We start from the raw sequence: 21,706 nt of genomic DNA, 5'->3' as shown, positions 1-21,706 counted from the left end.
GAGAAGCTGGAGCAAGAAACCTTCACTAGGAATACTGGGGCCGAAGGAAGATTGGGGAGGAAGGGGGTGTTGTATGTGTTCAATGAAAGCTGTGTCAGGGGTAAGGGGAGACAGTGTCTGAAAACTACTGTCCAAGCACAATAGTTTGGGAGGGGGGAGGTGTCATGAACCACAAGGAGCAAATTAGTCAGCCTGCTGCAAATGATCAGGTGGAGAGAATGCAAATGGAAAGCAGAAGCTTGGAGACTAACAGATGAAAAGTGAGTTAGAGCACTCTTCCTAGCAACAGCAGTAACAGCACTAAGGGAACAAGCAGACCCGAGGGAAACAGGTGAGAAACAAGGAACCCTATACTTAGTGCTTCCCTCCTGAGACTAGGGCCAACTTATCCTCTATTTGTTTTGCTTGTACATAATTGTTGGTGTGTTGCATGTCCTGACCCCCTACCCTATTCACGAAGAACTCCTGGAGAGCAGGGATTGATGTTTTTTGCCTTTCTTTGTAATCCCAGTTTATCACAGTTTCTGGCCAGGTAATAGGGCAGTTAGTAAATGCTGGTTGACTGACTGACTGCTACTCCTTCATTGAGATCCTCAAGTCTTCTCACTAAGTGGTGGACCATGAGGTTTTAGGACTACTAGTAAACCAGAGGTGTAAGAGGGCTATTTCTATTGACTTTCCTGTGTTGTCAAGATCTTCCTTATTTCAGAGCTGAGGGGGATAAGCGCAGGAGTTACTAATTAGATTGGTAATTAATAACTATATTTTAAACCACCAACTTCCAACATAAAAAATAGCAATTATTATTATCACCTAGATCACCTGTTTTCAGTATGGATTATTTTCGCTCCTTTGTTAAGGAAAAACTGCAGTGATAACCCACTGATAAAACAGCAGTTTTTCCTTATCTTCCATACAGGTTGTTCAGAAGTTATAGCAATGATTCAAATTGAATTCATATTTTTCAGAACTTGGCAAATTAATCTGGCCAAGCTGGGGAGGGTATAATTCTTGCACAATCTATAATAATCACAACACATTGCTAAGATAGTTTCACCCAAAAACTAAGTGAGGAAAAAAGGGCAAATTTTAAATCGAATCTAATACTGGTAAAAAAAACCTGGCACATTTATTAAAAAGAAAGACTAACAGTACTGTGCTAATTATCATAATGGTATCAATTTCAACAAAAGTAATCACAAGAAAATCTTTCACAATGCATATTCCTCACAGAGGCAGGAGGTTTAACAGAAGGTAATGAGGATAATTTCAGAGGTAGCTCCCTACAATGAGTACTCACTACAAAACGTAGTTTGATAAAACTATTTACAACTGAACCAAAAGTTATGAAGGTTGTATGATACTGACACAGCAGTATGAGACCAAAGAAGTCTGCTTAACATTTCTTAACAGTGTCAAAGGTGAAAAAACTATCATGCTTCTTTCAGTTGTTGGCATTTTTCACCGAGGTTCAAACTCATTCTTAGTAAGTGGAGTTTTCATATCTATTCAGTACCAGAAGTCTCTGATGTCTTTTTGTGCCTGTTGATTAGCAAATGGAAGAGAAATTGAAACCATATTCTGAAGTTCATGCTCTCACATGCCATTGTCTCTCTTCTACCATGATCTTCATATGCTGTCCAACATTCTTTAAAATATAGGGTGCTACAGAGGGTGGGGGAAGAAAAAACAAAAGTAAACAATTATATGGCGCAGTGGAGTCAGGAGTACCCGAGTTCAAATCCGGCCTCAGACACTTTACACTTACAACTAGCTGTGTGACCCTGGGCAAGTCACTTAACACCCAATTGCCTCACTAAAAAAAGAGACAAGTTCCTTCACCTGATTCAGTTATTTATTCTAAAGAGGCTTTGGAAGCAAAATATCATTGCAAGTAGAGCAGGTTCATATACATGGCTTTTTAAAAAAAAAACATTTCTAAACTCCATTTAAAGAAAGGGTCAATATTCTTTGTCTGAAATAGTACTCTGACCAAAAGAGCTAACAGAACCAATTTTTCCCCTGTGCTGATTAAAAAATCCAACCAATGCTAAATGTATTACACGCTAACAGTCAAGAAACATTTCTCTATAGGTTAAATCTAAGATCAAGAATGATACCTACTCGTCAAAATGGGCAAAGACAGCAAAAGGTCAAGATTGTCTTATTCTGCATACTTTATGAGTCAGTAATGTATCAAGTTGAGAGAGCTAGGTAGCACAGTACATAGAATGCTAGACCCAAGTCAAGAACTGAGTTAAAAACTGATCTCAGACACTTCTGAGCTGTATGATTCCTGGCAAGTCAAGTAATCTGTTTGCCTCAGTTTCCTCATCAAAATGGGGATAATAACGGTACCTACCTCCTAGGGTCCTTGTGAGGATCAAATGAGATAATAATTATAAAGCGCTTATTAGCACAGTGCTTGGCACACTGTGTTATGTACATGTTAGCTATTATTATCAGCAAGCATGTATTGACAACTATGAACTACTACTCTATATACTAGGTGCTGGGGGTACAAAGACAAAATGGTCCCTCCCCTTGATGCATTTACATTCTATCAGGGGATGTCTCCTCGGATATACAAGAATATATGAAATTAAAAAAAGAATAACTGGGGTGGAAAGGGGAGGCACTTAGTAGTGGGGCTCAAGGAAGGTTTAATGCAGCAAGTGGGACTTGAGGTTGAGTCTTGAAGGAAATTAGGGATTCTAGCAAGTAGAAATGATGACAGACTATAGTCAGTACAAAGGCAAAGAGACAGGTGCTAGAGTGTCCAGTGGAGGGAACAGAGAGATCAGGTTGGCCGAACTGCAGGGGAGAGTAATATATATCATAAGCCCAGTTTTGAAGGGCTGTTAATGCCAACCAGGGAAGTTTAGATTTGATCTTTCAAGTAACAAGAAGCCCCAGGAGTTTATTTAGTAGGAAAGTTACATGGTTATGAAAATCACTTTGGCAGCTCTGTACAGGATGGACAAACACAAAGTAGAACCAATTAAGACCTGGCTACTACAGTAGTCCAGGGAAGAGATGATGAGAGCCTGAACTAAGGTGGTGGCTCTATGAATGGAGAGAAGAAGAAAAATGGGAGAGAAGTTATGAAGTTAAAAATTACAACATTTGGCAACTGAAAAGATAATCCACTCAACATAGAGGTTGGAGGCAAGAATGTGAACCTGGATTACTGAAAAGGATGGTGGGGTTCTCAACAGAAATAGGGAAGTTTGGAAGGTGAGGTTTTGGAGTGAAAGCCAACAGGTCTATTTTAGACTTGTTGAGTTTTAGATACCTAACCAGTCTGAAATATCTAACAGGCAGTTGGAGATGAGCTGACTAGAATTATAGAAACACTTCTATAAACAACTGCATAAACAAAAAGATCAGGAAGCTATCTGAATGGAGTGATAATTGAATCCATGGAAATTGATGAGGTTACCAAGTGAGAGAATAGAGAGAGAAAAGGCTAGGACTGAGCCTTAGGGCACACCCACTGGACCAAGAAATGAGACTAAGAGAAAAAAGCCAGATGAGTAAGAGAAATAAGAGATGTGTATCATGAAAACCCAGAGTGGAAAGAGAATCCAAGAAGACTTGGTTGATTTAGTGTCAAATGTGGCACAGAGGTCAAGAAGAATGAGGACGGAGAAAAAGCAATTCAGATTTCCCAATGAAGAGAGGGAGGATAACTCTGGAGAGGGCAGTTTCAGTTGAGTCTAGAGGTCAGAAGCCCCACTGCAGAGGAATGAGATGTGGGTAAGGAGAGGAAGAGGCAAGCGTGTAAACAGCTTATGTCTGAGTTTGGTTTTAAAAGGGAGGAAAGATACAGGACAGTCACTTGTGAGGATAGTAGAGCCATGTGAGGATTTTTTTTCCCTTCAGAATATGGGAACTTGGGGGCCACCTGACATGTGTGCAGGCAGGATGGAAGGAGCCAGAAGAGGATGAGAACAAGGGTACACATGTAAAGGTAAAGACAGGCCACTTCATCAGACTGGTGCAGAAGACAGCATAAGGGGATGGTGCATATCAACAGGTTTTGAAATGTATAGAAGAGGAAAGTGTAGCATTGTTCAATGGACAGTGAGAAGTAGTTTGTATCAAAAAGTACATGAGAAGAAACAGTATGGGAAAATTAGCATAGTTCTTTAGAGAGAGATTTTGTGGAGAACTGAATAAAAGACTAAAGAATTTGGCCTTTATATGGTCGTCAGTGGACAGTCAGGTTTTTGAGCAAAGAAGTGACATGATCAGATCTGTGTATTATAAAGATTATCTTGACAGCTGTATATTGGATAGGTAAGAGGTAATAAGGACCTGAACTTGTTTTTAGAATGGAAATAAGGGGAGAAATGTCAGAAATATCGAAGTCAAAGGAACTTCCCACTGATCTTGAACAAATCTTTCATTTTAACCATATCAACCTTCCTTTCCATGTATGCCTATGATATACAGATGTTGAAAAGAGCCCAGATCTGGGCTCTTGTCTCAGGTCTACCACTAATTGTATGGCTTTAAGCTAGTCACTTTCTCGTCAATTTCCTCAACAAGAAATCTGTGTAATGGAAATAATAATCTTTGGCCCACTTTCCTTACCAAGCTGTCATGAGGATCAAATGGTGTGATATATTAAACAAAAAGAGAAAAGTGCCAGGCTTTGTTCCAGAAAACTACAGAAAAAAGGGACAGATAAGAGATTTTTGGTGGATTTTTTTTCCCCCTGCCCTAGTAGCCTGATCCAGGGAGCCCAGTAATCTCTTCTTGGGGATCCAGAGTAAGCATTTGTATAGCACTGTATAGAGAAACAGCCTAATGTAATGGATACACATTAAATGCCTACCATGCACCAGACATGCTGTCCAAGCCCTGTTTCTGGCAGTGTTACCCTGGCCAAATCACTATACCTCAAAGTGTTCTAGGCAATTCTTTATAATCTTTAAAGCCCATGCATCAGCAGAACTCCCTCACAACTAGGTTCCCGGGGCAGCTAGGTGGCACAGTGGATAGAGCACTGGCCCTGGATTCAGAAGGACCCGAGTTCAAATCCGGCCTCAGACACTTGACACTTACTAGCTGTGTGACCCTGGGCAAGTCACTTAACCTTCATTGCCCTGCAAAAAACCCCAAAAACCCAAAAAACCCAACTAGGTTCCCAATACTACAAAACCCACAAGTCCAGTGCCACTCATTATCCTATATAAACCAGATATGTAGAGAGGGAACAGGGTTTTTAAATCCTTTTTTGGTGTGTCATGGACCACTATGGCAGTCTGGTGAAGTTTAAAGACCTCAGAACGACTTTAAATGTATAAAATAAAACACATGATTACAAAGGAAACCAAACCTATTGAAATTATAATAGCTAGCTCTATCATATACATGTATAGATATGTAAATAATGCTCTACATATAAATTTTATTTTTTCCTAATAAAAATATGAGCTGCTATTATTACCTCCATTTTACAGTTGAGGAAACTGAGGCAGATTGTGTACTACTATTAGTACCTCCATTTTACACATATGAAGAAACTGAGGCTGAGACTGATTTGTCCAAAGTCATATAGGCAGTGATTAAGTGACTAAGACAGCATTTAAACTCATGTTTTCCTGACTCCCAAGATCGGTATTCTACCCAAATTAAAACAAAATTAGTTGGAACACTAATGCATTGTTGGTGGAGTTGTGAACTGATCTAACCATTCTGGAGAGCAATTTGGAACTATGCCCAAAGGGTTATGGGACTGTGTATACCATGTGATCCAGAAATATTATTACTAGGTCTATATCCCAAAGAGGTCATATAAAAGGGAAACGGACCCACATATACAAAAATATTTATAGTAGCTCTCTTTGTGGTGGCAAACAATTGGAAATCAAGGGAATGCCCATCAATCGGGGAATGGCTTAACAAGTTGTGGTATATGACTATAATGGAATACTATTGTGCTGTAAGAAACGATGAGCAGGCAGATTTCAGAAAAACCTGGATAAAGACTTAAGTGGGACTGATGCTGAGTGAAGTGAGGAGCACCAGGAGAACATTGTACACAATAACAGCAACACTGTGTGATGATCAATTGTGATAGACTTGGCTTTTCTTAGCAGTGCAGGGATCTAAGACAATTCCAAAGAACTCAAGATGGGAAATGTTCTCCACATCCAGAAAAAAGAACTGTGGATTCTGAACGCAGCTTGAACCATACTGTTCCTACTTTTTCTTTTTTGAGGATTTTCCCTTGTGTTCTAATTCTTCTTTTACATGACTAATGCAGAAATGTGTTTAATGTGATTGTACATATATAACCTATATCAGATTGCTTGCTGTCTTGGGGAGCGAGAAAAATTTGGAACTAGCAATCTTATAAAAACAAATGATATGGGGCAGCTAGGTGGCACAGTACATAAAGCACTGGCCCTGGATTCAGGAGGACCCTGAGTTGAAATTCGGTCTCAGACACATGACACTTACTAGAGGTGTGCCCCTGGGCAAGTCACTTAACCCTCATTGCCCCGCAAAAAAAAGAAAAGGGGGCAGCTAGGTGGCGAAGTGGATAGAGCACCAGCCATGGAGTCAGGAGTACCTGAGTTCAAATCCGGCCTCAGACACTTAACACTAGCTGTGTGACCCTGGGCAAGTCACTTAACCCCAATTGCCTCACTAAAAAAAGAAAGAAGAGAAAAACAAATGTCGAAAACTATCTTTACATGTAACTGGAAAATAATAACATACTTTTAGGATTAAAAAAAATTTAATTCACGGACCCCAAAAATGTAAGGACTTTTAGAGGATCATGCGGTCCAAACGATGGTGGAATGGAGAACCCTGGATTTGGAACCAGACCTGCGCGCCCTCAGAGAGGGCAATGAACTTCTTGGCTCGGTTTTCATACTGGCAAAAAGGGGGGTTGGGTGGAGTTGGCATTTCACAAATGAAAAAACCGAGGCCCAGTGGGGGCGAGGGTGCAGCGCTCTTCTCCGAGTCAGCCCCCCACCCCCAGGTCCCCCGCCACGCACCTCTCCGCTAATCCCAGAGCTCAGATCCAGGCCAACCGACCCCCCCCCCCGCCCCCGCCGCGCCTCCCTTCCCGGGCTGCTCTCCCCGTCTCTCGAGGCTCCCCTGACCCCCGTTCCTCAGCCCTTGCCCCGACCCTGACCCCGCCCGGGCCGCGCAGGTAGGAAAGGTCACTCACTGACGCGCAGCAGGGCCACGTAGAGGAGAAAGTTGCGGACCGAGGAGACCACGTCCTCGCGCATCTTGCGCTTCAGTTCCTCCGGGTCTAGCTTCGGCCCCAGGTTCTCGATCCGAAACATGCCGAATTAGATCTGTCGGTTACAGGCCGCGAATCTCAGTCCTCCAGGGCAGCGCACAGTTTTGCCGGCTCCCCGGAAATCGCGCCCAACCCCCTTCCGGACTTCTCGACCACGCGCTGAGCTACGGGGCGACGGCGGGGACAATACAGCTTGGGGCGATTGTAAATGACGTCATCCCGCGAGGTTTGGGGTGGGTGGGATGTTGTCCAAAGAGACGGGAAGTGCTAGTGGAATGTGCTTGGGAATGCCATCTTACTCTCATATATGAGGTCAAGTTGGAAGAGATCCGGCCCATCCTTGTCATTTTTTTGCTTTAAAATTTTTGTTTATTTTTATTCTAACCCTAATAAACTACAAATAAACTGGGCATTTCCATATAGATAGTAGAACAGGAAAAAAAAAGAATCATACACGAAACCATTTTCCCAGTCTCCTCCTTGCTGTCAAAAGGTTCCAATCTCAATAACAAACCGGCCCTGGATTCATAAGGACCTGAGTTCAAATTTGACTTCAGACACTTGACACTTACTAGGTGCGGGACCCTGGGCAAGTTACTTAACCCTCATTGCCCTCCAAACAAACAAACAAACAAACAAACAAACAAACAAAAGGCTCCAACCTCTGTTGTAGCCCAAGTGGCTCTAGTGAGACGTATGAAATCATTTTGCCCTCAGATGTCCTACAAACCCCTTTCACTCCCCTACCCCTCTATGGGCATACAGGTGTTTAATGACACTGTCTTACTTTGTGGTTCCAAGTCTCTGGGGTGTGCACGAGTAGGCTCCATCTCTCTATGCAGCAACCTGGATAGGTCCTCTCCCCTGCATCTATCCTGACCACTGGGGACCAGGCTGAGTGAGGTCTTTGATTGGGAGAGCTTGTGGTGTGGCTTGCAGTCTTACCAGGGTGAGCCCTAGTACCAGAGTTTTTATGGGCTTTGCTTCTATGATCTTTCTCCCAGTTTCTGCTGGCTCTCAGCTTAGTTAACAGGGCTTCTGCTGGCTTCCCTGACTTGACCTCTCTTCTCTCTCTAATCACTCACAGGCCTCTTTACCAGGATAACCTTTATCCCATAACCTCAGGCTTTATGCTTTGTAATCAGAGCTAGCACTGATCTCCTTTCTAACAACAACAATACCTAACATTTATATAGTGCTTACTGTCAGGAAAATGACTCCTACAGCAATTTTCTGGAACTCAGAGGTGGTGATGTGTCAAAGGCTCATTATTGGCAAATCAATGTACACCTGGTAGGCCACCCACCCTCATGGAGGCTTGCAGGCCCTGTTTTATCCCTAACAGGAATGGACCCTCCCCTTTTTATCACTAATTGATTACTCAAGGGTTACAATCTACCAACCCTAATGACCTAATTGAGACCAGTTGAACCTAATTGAGACCAGCTGGGGCTCCCAGAACCATGACTTTGCCAGAGTGGGAGGAGGGGATCTGAGACACTTGTTCCAAAACAGGTCTGGAGGAATGCCATTTGAATGGTGACTATCATATTCTTTTTTCTTTTTCCAGGGCAATGGGGGTTAAGTGACTTGCCCAGGGTCACACAGCTAGTGTCAAGTGTCTGATGCCGGATTTGAACTCGGGTACTCCTGAATCCAGGGCCAGTGCTTTATCCACTGTGCCACCTAGCTGCCCCCAAAACAAACCAAAATTGCTGTCTCTGTGCACAATGTTCTCTTGGTTCTGCTCATTTCATTATACATCAGTTCATACAAGTCTTTCCAGGCCTTTCTGAAATCATCCTGCTTGTCATTTCTTATAGCACAATAATATTCCATCACCATCCTATACTACAGCTTGTTTAGCAATTTCCCAACTGATGGGCATAACAATTATTTTTTTTTCAGCAACAAACATTTATTTTATTTTCCAGTTACATGTAAGGGTACTTTTCAACATTCATTTTCATAAGATTTAGAGTTCCAAATTTTTTTCCCTCCCTCCCTTTCCTCCCCCCTCCACAAGATTGCAACCAGGTTATATATGTACAATCCACAAGTGTTCTTTTTATCAGTTCTTTCTATAGGGGTGCAAAGTAAGCTTTCTCATTAGTTCCTTGGGATTGTCTTAGATCATTGCATTGCTGAGAGTAGTTAAGTCATTCACAATTGTTCATTGAACAATACTGCCATCACTATGCACAATGTCCTCCCAGCTCTGCTCACTTCACTATACATCAATGTTCATTAGTCTTTCCAGGATTTTCATGGATCATCCTGTTTGTCATTTCTTGTAGCACAAGACCTTTCCACTACAATCATATAACACAGCTTTTTCCATCATTCCTCAATTGATGGACATTCCCTTGATTCTCAATTCTTATCCTCCACCAAGAGCTGCTATAAATATTTTTTGTACAATTTTGCCCCCTTTTCTCTTTTTCATGATTACTATTGTTAACTGTTTCCCTTCCATCCTATTCCCTTCTCCATGATATTTATTCTAGTATCCATCTTCTTTCATCCTGTCCCTCTTCAAAAGGAATTTGCTTCTGTCTGTCCCCTCCCTCACTCTGCCCTTCCTTCTTTTGCCCCTCTCTCTTTATCCCCTTCCCCTCCTATTTTCCTGCAGGGTTTGAGATTCATCAGCATAAAGATAGCAATCAAATCCACTGGAGTTGATGAGTTCACCAAGCAAAATAGTGTACAAGGAAAAGAGAAGAGGGACCAAGCCAGAGCCCTGGGAGATGCCTACCATTAGTGGGTGTGACCTGAAGATCTAGCAAAGGGAACTGGGAAATAATGGCCAGGTTGGTAGGAGATAAACCAAGATAAACTAATTTCACAGAAACCTAGAGAAAGAGTATCAAGGAAGCCACACCACAAGCTCTCCCAATCAAAGACCTCACTCAGCCTGGTCCCCAGTGATCAGGATAGATGCAGGGGAGAGGACCTATCCAGGTTGCTGCATAGAGAGATGGAGCCTACTCGTGCACACCCCAGAGACTTGGAACCACAAAGTAAGACAGTGTCATTAAGTAACAGTGTCCTGCCTGTAAAGAAGTCAAGTAGGATAAAAATTGAGAAAAGCTCATTAGATTTGGCAATTAAGATATGATCAGTGATTTTGAAGAGACCAGTTGAAGTTGAATAATGAAGGTGGAAGCCCTAGTGTCAAGAGTTAAGAAGAAAGTGGGAGGAAAGGAAGTGGAGACATTGACTGTAGATGGCCTTCTCAAGGAATTTAACGACAAAAGGCAGAAAAGATATGGAAATGGGACAATAGCTAGCAGGGATGGACAGATCAGGTGATAGTATTTTGTTTTATTTTCTTCTTCTTCTTTTGGTTGGGTGATGAGGATTAAGTGACTTGCCCAGGGTCACATGGCTAGTAAGTGTCAAGTGTCTTAGGTTGGATTTGAACTCAGGTCCTCCTGAATCCAGAGCTGGTGCTTTACCCACTACGCCACCTAGCTGCCCCAGGTGATAGTATTTTGAAGATGAGGGAGACAATTGTAGGCAATAGGGAAGAAATCAATAGATAGACATTGAAGATAAAGGAGAGAGTAGGGATGATGGAGAGAGTAATGAGCTGGAGAAGTTGAGATGGAATGGGACCACTTGGTTTTGCTTTGCTAAGGAGAAGAGCCCCCTCTTCATGTGAAATGGGGTGAAGGAGAAGATAATGGCAAAAGTCATTTGAGTGATGTGAGAAGAAGAAGAGGGAAGGAAAGGAAGTGCTCAGTGAATAGCCTCTTTTTTTTTTTTTTTAGTGAAATGTGAGACAAGGTTCTCAGCAGAGAGGGTGAGGAGAGAGGGGGCCTTGGAAGGTTTGAGGAGGGATGAAAAGGTTTAAAAGTGTGGCTGTGGAGATTAGCACAGTGTATTGATAAGTGAGGTATAGTAAGACAGCCTAGTAGTAGTGAAGGTCCAGTTGAGTTTGTGTATATTTGTAGTGGACCAAGTCAGAACAGTTATATAATTTTCTCTACCTTTGTTCAGCAGCAGATGTATAGGAGCAAAGGCAGTGAGAGAATAGTGGGAGAGATCCAAGGCTGAGGTTTAACTGGGCATAATCAGTGATATAATAAGGGGGCTAGGGATTCAAGAGAGAAGGACAATGTAGAGTTGAACCGGTTCACCAAGGTAACAAGATGGTGAAGGAAGGAAAGTTTGGCCCATGTAGGAGTGATGGCCTGGGAAAGAATTGAAGCATTGAGGAATTGGAGGTCATGGTCAGGGTGAAGAACTGGGTATGGGGTTGCAAGGGAGAGGTGGAATGCCTTAGGCAACTCACTAAGACTTTAAGTTGAAGCGCATGCACCAATTTGCATTAATAGAGGGAGTTCCTCACTAGGAGTTCCCTACACTGTGATAAAATTAATGCCCAGTTAAAAAAAAAAAGTCATGTATAACTAATGAGAAACCTACTTCATTCAAAATAAAGTCTTTCTTTCCCAGATAAAATCCACCTAGGATAAGGCTGTTTCATTCACTTTAGCCTCACATCTTATCATTTAGTAGAAAATTGTTAGCAATGAGTAAATAAATCTCCAGAAAGACTAAGGAGTCTTTTTCTTTCCTTTCCTCTCCTCTCCTCTCCTTTTCTTTTCTCTTCTTTTCTTCCATTTCTTCATCATTGTATGGTGGTGACCTTGGTTTTATAAAGACTATACCAGTGGTCCATAAGCTCTGGCTGGTCCTACCAAGCTGATCAACCTTCAGAAATGGGGCTATTGATAGTCTCTGCTTCTGTCATCTGCTGTCTTACTAAATTGGAGAGAGGCTTGTGACAAGAGAATTGGCTGGGGGTGGTGAGGATGGTGGAAAGTAAGGAGTTTTTGGCCACAGCAGTGAGTGAAACGATCAATTAAGTAGGAGCAAATATAAATTCCTTTGTTGGGTATTTAAAGCTCTTCTAAGCCTGGGTCCAACCTATCTTTTCAATCTTATTGCACATTATTTCCCTTCATGCATTGGAGCCAAGCAAGCCATTCCTTTTGTGTGGGAGACACAACCTTCCATCTTCCATCTCTGTTTTTGCACAGGTGGTACCCCATGCCTGGAATGCATTTCCTCCTCCCCTCTGCCTTTTAGAAACACGAATTTCCTACAGAGCTTAGCTCAAATGCCACCTGCTACATGAGATGTTTTCCGATCCCTCAGATGCTAGTGCCTATCAGCCTTCAAATTATTTTACATTTATTTTGTATATCTGACCACCAGGTGGAGATCGGGAGCTAGTTAGTTCAGGCACTGGTACCCTTACTACGTTGCTATGGAAAGATCGTTATAGTAACTGCGCGTGTGCATCAATACCTTTCCCTTCCCCCGCTTTGGGATTTAGGTTTTGGAAAATGCTCGAAACAGCTCTAAGTCTCTCACTGAAGCTGCCAAGGCGGCTTCTCTCACTCCCTTTCCCCATAGCGCTTTTCTTTATGACTTGTAATTTTACAAAAATCGAAGGGGAATAAGGGCAGGGTTCTGTCCTCTATCTTGGCCTCATTCAGTCTTCAGGGTTTATGGAAAATATGACTGACCCTTGTCAGGGGTATGCTGATTGTTACATTTTAGATGTATTTATTTCTCAGAAATTCCCAAATGTTACAAATCAGAGCTTGATTTATTGTTTTGATGATTTCCTAGACTTAAGAAAGTAATAAGGAAAAGTTAATAATGCAGATTAAATGTAAAAGTGTGTCTAGAATACATTTTTCTTCCAGAGAGCTAGTTGTAATTAACCAGCACACCCCTGCTAGCTCTGCTCTTTTGTGGCGCCAGTCCCTAGTTCAGTTTTTACTGAGCAAAGAAAATATCTCCTGCCTTTGAAAGATGAAATCCTTTTTCTCTCTTTTACAAACTGCACACAAAACCGACATCAATTTTAATGGCCATCAGGATTTATAGATGCATATTTTTAGACAACTCAGACAATTAAAGTCCACATAACCCTTTCTCTTTCCCCCTCTGCCTCCCCCTCTCCTCATTGCTGTGGTTTGTCTGATCTTCTCCAGGAATAAAGGTCAAAATAAGAAGTTTAAGAGTTTAGTGGCAGCACTTTCATAAATGGACAGAGACGGAGCAGAGCCGGGCTGTGATATCACTGGGCAATCAGTCCAACCCTTCCACCTGCCTGCAGTTATGCCCATCTCTGCTCAGACCGGTTTCCATTGATCTGTCAAGGCTCCTCTTTCTGATCCTCAGCAAACAGTCCCATAGGCCAGTGTCCTCCATTTCCACCCACTAGTCCAGCATAGCCTCCCCTGCAGCTCCTCAGAGTGGTTTTTCTGGGTATCTATATTTTCCAGTCCTAGGTGAAGGGAAGAACCTGGAACTTTGAAATGCAAGATAAAACACCTAACCATGGGGAGGGGAGGTCCCTTTTGCTACTCTTGAGTTACATTGTGGGAAGAAACAAAGATTGGTCATATATTTTGTATATGTTTATGTACCCATGATTCTCTGGACCTTACTGCCTGAGAATCAGCTGTGTTATATTTTACCTCTGCTCCCAGGGTTTTCCTGTACCTTTAACAGGGTGGGAGATGTCTGGTCTCTGCCACTGGCTCCAGCCCCCATTGATTGGATTCCCCCAGTTTTAACCACTTAACATCACATTAGCTTTTTTTTTTTTTTTTGTGGGGCAATGAGGGTTAAGTGACTTGCCCAGGGTCACACAGCTAGTAAGTGTCAAGTGTCTGAGGCTGGATTTGAACTCAGGTCCTCCTGAATCCAGGGCCAGTGCTTTATCCACTGTACCACCTAGCTTCCCCCCCATCACATTAGCTTTTACAAAGGAATATTCACTTCAAAGGCATAGAAAAAACAAACACACAACCTTCCCTCCCAATATCTAGTGGGGTATAAACACCCTTACACCACCTCAGTCTCTGGAAAGGATAGGAGGATTAGGTTCATTGCTTAGCTCAGTTCCTATATAGCATTTGTCCCACCAGGTTTCAAGTCCAAAGCTTCCCCTGGGCTTGTGTCTCAGTACCCTGACTTCTTAGGGCTTCCTTGCAAGGCTGGCAGCAACATCCTGCCTAGAATACTGGCTCCAAGGTTGAGGTGGCTTGAACTCCTTTGTCTGAGCACTCCACTTCTTGTCCCTAGAACTGAAAAGGACAAAAGAAACAAACCCAAACCCAAATTCCATTTCTCAAGACCACAGAGTCTAAGGGGAGGGGAAAGACAGCTCCTCCTCTACCCAGCTTAGTATATAGTACTGATCTGTGGATGAGTAAGTTTCACCCTTAGATGTCCCTGGAAAAAGAGAGTGACTCCATCAGACAGATTTAAGCTGAGTTATGGCCATGTGGAGCAACTAGGTGGTATAGTAGATAGAGTGCTGGTCCTAGAGTCAGGAGGACCTGAATTCAAATATGACCTCAGACTCTTACTAGCTGTGTGATCCTGGACAAGTCACTTCACCCTTTTTGCCTCAGTTTCCTCATCTGTAAAATGAGCTGGAGAAGTAAGTGGCAAATCACTCCAGTATCTTTGCCAAGAAAACCCCAAATGGTCAAAAAGAGTTGGATGTAACTGAAACAACTGAACATATGGCAATGCAGTAAACAGAAAGAAGCCACTTCCAACCATTTGGTCAGGGAACACAGAATATCTTTTCCTAGAAGCATGACCCTGGCATCTAGGCATGTGTCAAAGCTCTGTTACACTCATAAATATACATATCTCACTGCTAGCATATAAGATTCTTGAGGGCAAGGACTCATCATTTTTGTCTTTTTATCCTCAGACCCTAACACAATTCCTAATATATAAGTAGTAGTAAATTCTTCTTGCTTGCTTGATTTGTTTCAGTTTGCATTCCTTTAGGGAGGATACACATGAATGAAATCACTGCTCTCTGAAGTAAGCAGTAAGGTCAAAACTCAGTCTATTACTCATTCCAGGGATTCAGCTGATTCCTTCATCCCCAATCATGCTGACCAGTCCAATTTATAGGATGTAGGGTGTTGGAGCTAAGAATAGCTATCTATGTATTCAGTGTTGAGTAACTACCACTTGTTAGTTACCTAGGAATGTGGATGAAGTTAATCACAATCACTTGTAGGTAATCCTTTAGCCTTCCATTTAGTTACTCTCAGGAGTCTGCTGCAAATGTTTAACTGGCTGGAGAGGGAATAAGGGATGGGAAGAGGAAGGGAAACAGACCCAAGACACTTTTCAGTAGAATTTGCATAATTAACGTTTACCTTCACTTTTCTTTTCTTTTAAATTTTTTTCCAATTACATGGAAAGATATTTTTTGAGTTCCAAATTTTTCTCCTACCTACCCTTCCCTCGCCCCTCCCAAGGACAGTAAGCAATTTAATATAGGTTATACATTACATGTTAAACATATTTCCATATTAGTCATGTTGTAAGAGAAGAATCAGAGCAAAAGGAAAAATGCAAGAAAGAATAAACAAGAACAATAACAAAAATGCAACAACGAAAGTGAAAACAGTATGTTTCAATTTGCATTCAGACTCCATAATTCTTTTTTTGAATGTGAAGAGTATTTTCCACCATAAGTCTTTTGGCATTGTCTGGGATCATTATATTGCTGAGAAGAGTTAAGTCTATCTCAGTTGAACATCACACAACGTTGCTGATACTGTGTATGATGTTTTCTTGGTTCTGCTCATTTCACTCAGCATCAATTCATGTAAGTCTTTCCAGGTTTTTCTGAAATCCATCTGCTTATCATTTCTTACAGCACAATAATATTCCATTACATTCATATACCACAACTTGTTTAGCCATTCCCCAATTGATGGGCGTTCCCTCAATTTCCAATTCTTTGCTACCACAAAAGAAAAAAAAAGGCAGCTATAAATAATTTTGTACATATGGGTGCTTTTCCCTTTTTAATGATCTCTTTGGAATATAGACCTACTAGTGGTATTACTGGGTGAAAGTGTATTCACTGCCTTCACTTTCTTAAGTCTAAACAATTAACAAAACAATAAATCAAACCCTGATTTATAACATTTGCTGATTTCTGAGGTGTGAATGCTCACACTGAAAATTTAACAGTAAGCTCTCTCTCAAGCCATAGTTCCAGCACACTCCTGGTTGATCTTTTCACCGTGAGTGCTACAGAAATCCAGAAGATTTTCTTAGGTTTTTTTCCTATTTAATAAAATGGAAACTTCCTTCTCATTAATTAATTGCCTCACCCACCTCAGTTCATTAAATATTATTTGTTAAATTTATTAACCATTAATAAATTATTAATTTAAAAATAACCCAGAGAAAAATTTCCCCCATGGTAGTTAATAATATAATTTATTAACAAATGAAATACATAATGAAATAGATTTTTTAATTGGCATTTAAAAAAAAATTATGTGGATTTCCCCTTTGTAGGCTATCCTGAAATGAAAGGGCAGTATACCAAGGAAATGGGATAAAGAGTTCTAAAGAATCATCTTCTTGCTGCATTTTTGGGTGTTTTATGTTAAAACACTCCCTGACCTTGAAGAAATAAATTCTGAAAGCCCCCCGGTGAATTATGTTTATAGTGACTAATTAGGGGATTAGGGAAATTATTTTAGAGAGTTCCAGTGCTTGTCCATCTACAAAACACTGGAAGGGGGGCAGCTGGGTGGCTCAGTAGATAGAGCACCGGCCCTGGAGTCAGGAGTACCTGAGTTCAAATCCGGCCTCAGACACTTAACACTTACTAGCTGTGTGACCCTGGGCAAGTCACTTAACCCCAATTGCCTTACTAAAACAACAACAACAAAAACAAAACCAAGACACTGGAAGGGCAAAAGTTCAGAATTCTGAGGTTTTAAGTGGAGGTCGTCAGGAAGGGAGGGTGATCTTCACTATTTGTGTACCTATTCTAGCTGTTCTCTCAGAAAAAATACAGAAGTATCTGTGGTAGAGAAGATGACAGCAAAGCTTCTTTTCTCTTGTATCTCTTTCACTTCTCTCTGTCACCTTCAACCCTCCTGTTCTCCTTTCATGATCTGAAATGTTGAGCTAGAGCAACATATACACCCTATGACCTATTTGTCATGAAAGGTAATAACAAATTATGAGGAAACATGATATGTGAAGAATCCATGATTTCATCAGTGTGGGGAACTCCCAATGTGGGAGTGGAGTCCTTCCAACTACGGTCAGAAACATCTATGACTTAGCAATGAATGAATGAATGAACAAATGAATGAAAATTTATTATATGCCAAATACTGGGGATAGAAAATATCCTCAAAGAGTCTATGTCCTAAAAGAGGAAATAACACATAAAAGGGGACAGTGTTTTGGTTTAAGAAGTCACAGAGATTGGGGGCAGCTAAATAGCACAGTGGATAAAGCACCGGCCCTGGATTTAGGAGGACCTGAGTTCAAATGTGGCCTCAGGCACTTGACATTTATTAGCTGTGTGACCCCGGGCAAGTCACTTAATCCTCATTGCCCTGAAAAAAAAATTTAAAGAAAAAAAAAAAAAGAAGTCACAGGGATGGTTAGTGGAACCACAGGGGAGTTGATTGACATTCCCTTTCTAAAAGAAATGGAAGTGTTGGTTTGATAAGGCAAGGAGGTAGCATAATGGCTAGACCACCAGACTTAGGAGTCAGAAAGACCTGAGTTCAATTCCTGTCTCAGATATTTATTAGTTTGTGCGACCCTGGACAACTTAATCTCTATCAGCCTCAGTTTCTTTATCTATAAAAATAGGAATAAGGATAGCATTACCTCCTGGGATTGTAGTGAAGATAAAATGTTTTATATATAGATAGATAGATGTGTATACGTATGTATATGTATATTATATATATGTATATGCATTATATATAACTTTACAAAACTTAAAATGCTATATAAATGTGAGCTATTTTTATTATTTTTTTTTATAGGACAATGAGGGTTAAGTGACTTGCTCAGGGTCACACAGCTAGTAAGTGTCAAGTGTCTGAAACTGGATTTGAACTCAGGTCCTCCTGAATCCAGGGCCAGTGCTTATCCACTGTGCCACCTAACTTCCCCCTATTATTATTATTATCATTATTATTAGGGTTCCTAGCTCAATCAATGAAAGAAGTTGGCAACTACCAGATGATTGTAAGAATACAAGGAGGGCAAAAGGACTGGTATGCCTGTTTTTAGACTAGATATAGTGAGCCCAGTGAATTTGTGTTCATGTATATGCTCACCAATCAATACCATAGCTGCTTCAGGGCTGGAATTCAAAGCAAGAAGACAACTAGGAAATTGCCTGAGGCACTGAAAAGAGCTTTATTGGTCATCTAATCTACCTTCCTTATTTTACAGATGAGGAAAGAGGTCCATACATGGGCAGTGATTTGTCCAAAATCACACAGGACTGTGTGCCAGGACTGTGATTTGAACCCAGGTCCTCTGACTCCATTGTATTTTTCCCACTTTCACTCAAATGACTTGTCAGGGGTCATACTGGTAGTAAATCAGTGTCAAGACAAATCTAGATCTTTCTGACTCCATTCCAGCATTTTATTTGCTGTGCCTTTCTGAGACTCAGAGAGAGAAAAAGATTCATGTATAATTTAATATTGGTTATTTAGTTTCTCATGGAAGAAAAATAACAACTGATATTCCAAACTGTTTTCCTCTCTTGCAGTCCCTAAAAGGGAGACTGGTAGTCTTTTCCTTCACTTTGACTTCCCACAGTACCAAAGGAGAGAGACTTTGAAGTACATAATGCAGAAAATGTAAATTCGACAAAGATAATCAATCACTGAGGAATAATCTGTGTTTTCTAGATCACAGATTCACAGGTAACCCACAGTCCAGACTCAGAAAGAAGCTCACAGGAAAATTCCAATTCCTAATCCCTCCCCCCCCCCACCCCCTTTTTTTTTTTTTTGGCTTGTTTTGGAGCTAGTGCTGTTTATACTGGAGGAGAGAGCTGGGCCTGGTGGGAGTAAGAGTCAGATGAAGCCCAATCCTTAGAGCTGACTGAGCAACATTCTGGGTGAATATGATTATTAGCCTTAAAGACCAACCCTTAGAGCTGACAGAATGGTATGCTGTTTAGCTGCAGTTTGGGAATGACAGAAGGGGTGGGTGCTCTCCAGATTGTGTGCCCTGGGACAGTCCTTTCAATACTTCTTCATCCACCTCCAGTTGTTAATTTGGACTCTTGCTATCCAGCCCCACATCTATCCTTCATCAGTTCAATACAGGCTCCAGATTAAGTCACAATTTGGGCTTCATGTAGGACAAAAGATGATTGAGGCAAAGGTTAGAAAGGTCAAGAAAGAAAGGGAAGTGGGATTTACACACCAGAGACCTTTCTTAAAATGAAAAAGTCCATATCACAGTAAAGAAAGCTATTTTGTTTTCTGTACCTAGTTTAGTGTGAAGCTGACTGAGAAAGCTCTCATTTTCAGAAAAGGAAGTGGGAGCTGTTTAGTTTTTGTTTTTTTGTTTGTTTGTTTGTTTGTTTGTTTTTAGTGAGGCAATTGGGGTTAAGTGACTTGCCCAGGGTCACACAGCTAGTAAGTGTTAAGTGTCTGAGGCCGGATTTGAACTCAGGTACTCCTGACTCCAGGGCCGGTGCTCTATCCACTGCGCCATCTAGCTGCCCCAGTTTTTGTTTTTAAAGAGGATAAAAAGAAATGTAGCCTCACTGACTCCAGCTTTTGCCACACTGAACGTTATCAAATCATTGCATTTTCTGAACCGCCTGTTTTTGATGCTTTTAAAAAATTATTTTGTGCTTTTTTGAAAACGAAATGTTTGCCCTAATTTAAATTAGTTTGTTTATGCTTGAAAACAAATATGTGCTTGGTCATTCTAGGTTCATTTGGAAATATATATCTATATACACACATCTACTTATATACATCATCTATCTACCATCCATCCATCCATCCATCTATCTATCTATCTATCTATCTATCTATCTATCTATCTATCTATCTATCTATCTATTTCTTATTTGACAGTATTTCCAAATTACGTTTTCTCCTTCAAAATAGTATAGAAATGCTTCTATATCATAGAAGTTGGTTACATTATTTGTGGAAGGAAAAGAGAGAGAAATGTCATTTAATGATTAGACTACATTTAAACACAACATGACAACATGTGCAAGCATAGCAATAGTCCCCTCCTTAACTAAAAGTAATGTTACAGCTTGGCAGTTCTCATCTCCCACTATTCAAGTTGTGTAGATGATTTTCTACTTTCTTGTTGCATTGTTTATGGTGCAAAAGAGACACTATTTTGGCTGGCAGACTTGTAGGGCGCTCCAAGGATCAGGCTTCACAGTCCTAGAAAGCTAAAAGGAGAATATGGGTTTGGGACAAGATTATACAGTACAGTCGCCCAGGTAAGTAATGGACATATACTCTACTGCTGGCATGGGGAACAGGTCTGAGAGACTATTATTCCTATCTCTGTGAGGTAGAAATAGCATCTCCAGACGGAGCATCCTCGAAGCCCAAAGAAGAGTCTGACAGTAGCCTCGGGTATCTTACGAAACCAGTTCTGCAAGGTTTACAAGTTGACAACTAACTATAGATGTCTTTTTCTTCAATATACACAAGTCAAACAGACATTTTATGTTTTAACATAAGAAAACATTTTGGTGCAATGTTAGACTCTGACTAGCATAGAAAATATAAAGCAATGCAATAAATGGGGAAACAGGTAAGACCAATTTCAGGTATAGGTAAAGAATTCTTTTCCTACTACCCAGGGATCTATGGTCATGTACAGATTACAACCTATGCGTATTGTCTCATCCTGTGTAATTTTTGTCCATATATTTCCAGAAATCTTCTGTCAGCATCTACACAGCATCCTGAAGAGGTAAAGTATATGTGTGCATATAGTATATTATATAGTACACAATATATAGTATACATGTATACAGTATATATGTATGTAGCATATACATGGTATATACATATAATATCTAAAATATATGTATGAATATATAGTATAGATATGCTACAATGTACACTATATGATATACTATGCATGTACATATATATGTATGCCACACATATAGTGTATTATATAGCTATACTATATACACAATCTACTATGTGTGTATACTAGGTATAGTATAGTACACATGTAGACTATATATACATATACTATACATAAATGTAATATGCATATAATATAGTGCACACATAGTATTTATACTATTACATACACACCATATATGGTATACAAACATGGTATATGTGTATAGTATATATATAGAACACATATTTATATATAGGATATATGCATACAGTGAACCTATGTCTATTTTATATAACATACATTTATAGTATGCCATATGTGTATGGTGTGTCTACATATGGTATACATGTATTATAGTATATAGTGTACTTGTGTACACATAAATATATATACATATATAGCATACATGCATTGGGTACATTATATTTTTAGTGTATACATAGAGTGTATGTG

At 40.6% G+C, this 21,706-nt stretch overlaps 1 protein-coding gene across 1 annotated transcript; it reads right to left on the bottom strand.

Annotated features, from left to right (window-relative positions):
- Positions 1–1,430: 1,430 nt before the first annotated feature.
- TOMM5 (translocase of outer mitochondrial membrane 5) lies at positions 1,431–7,442 on the bottom strand. Its single transcript, XM_043975946.1, has 2 exons — positions 7,196–7,442; positions 1,431–1,665 (listed from the first exon to the last, which is right to left on the bottom strand). Exons 1-2 carry the CDS (start codon positions 7,314–7,316, stop codon positions 1,589–1,591), a joined length of 198 nt encoding a protein of 65 aa, XP_043831881.1. The 5' UTR covers positions 7,317–7,442; the 3' UTR covers positions 1,431–1,588.
- Between the last annotated feature and the right edge of the window lie 14,264 nt (positions 7,443–21,706).

This window comes from Dromiciops gliroides, chromosome 1 (genome assembly GCF_019393635.1).
Source record: "Dromiciops gliroides isolate mDroGli1 chromosome 1, mDroGli1.pri, whole genome shotgun sequence".
NCBI lineage: Eukaryota > Metazoa > Chordata > Mammalia > Microbiotheria > Microbiotheriidae > Dromiciops > Dromiciops gliroides.
Note: the sequence above shows the minus strand (reverse complement) of the source record. Positions and strands in the feature narration are given on the sequence as shown.

What these genes read in the sequence shown, in the direction of transcription:
- TOMM5 (XM_043975946.1), bottom strand. Translation starts at nt 7,316, where the DNA reads ATGTTTCGGATCGAGAACCTGGGGCCGAAGCTAGACCCGGAGGAACTG. An exon ending in CGTGGCCCTGCTGCGCGTCA is followed by an intron (nt 1,666 to 7,195) that starts GTGAGTGACCTT and finishes CACCCTCTGTAG; the next exon opens with CACCCTATATTTTAAAGAAT.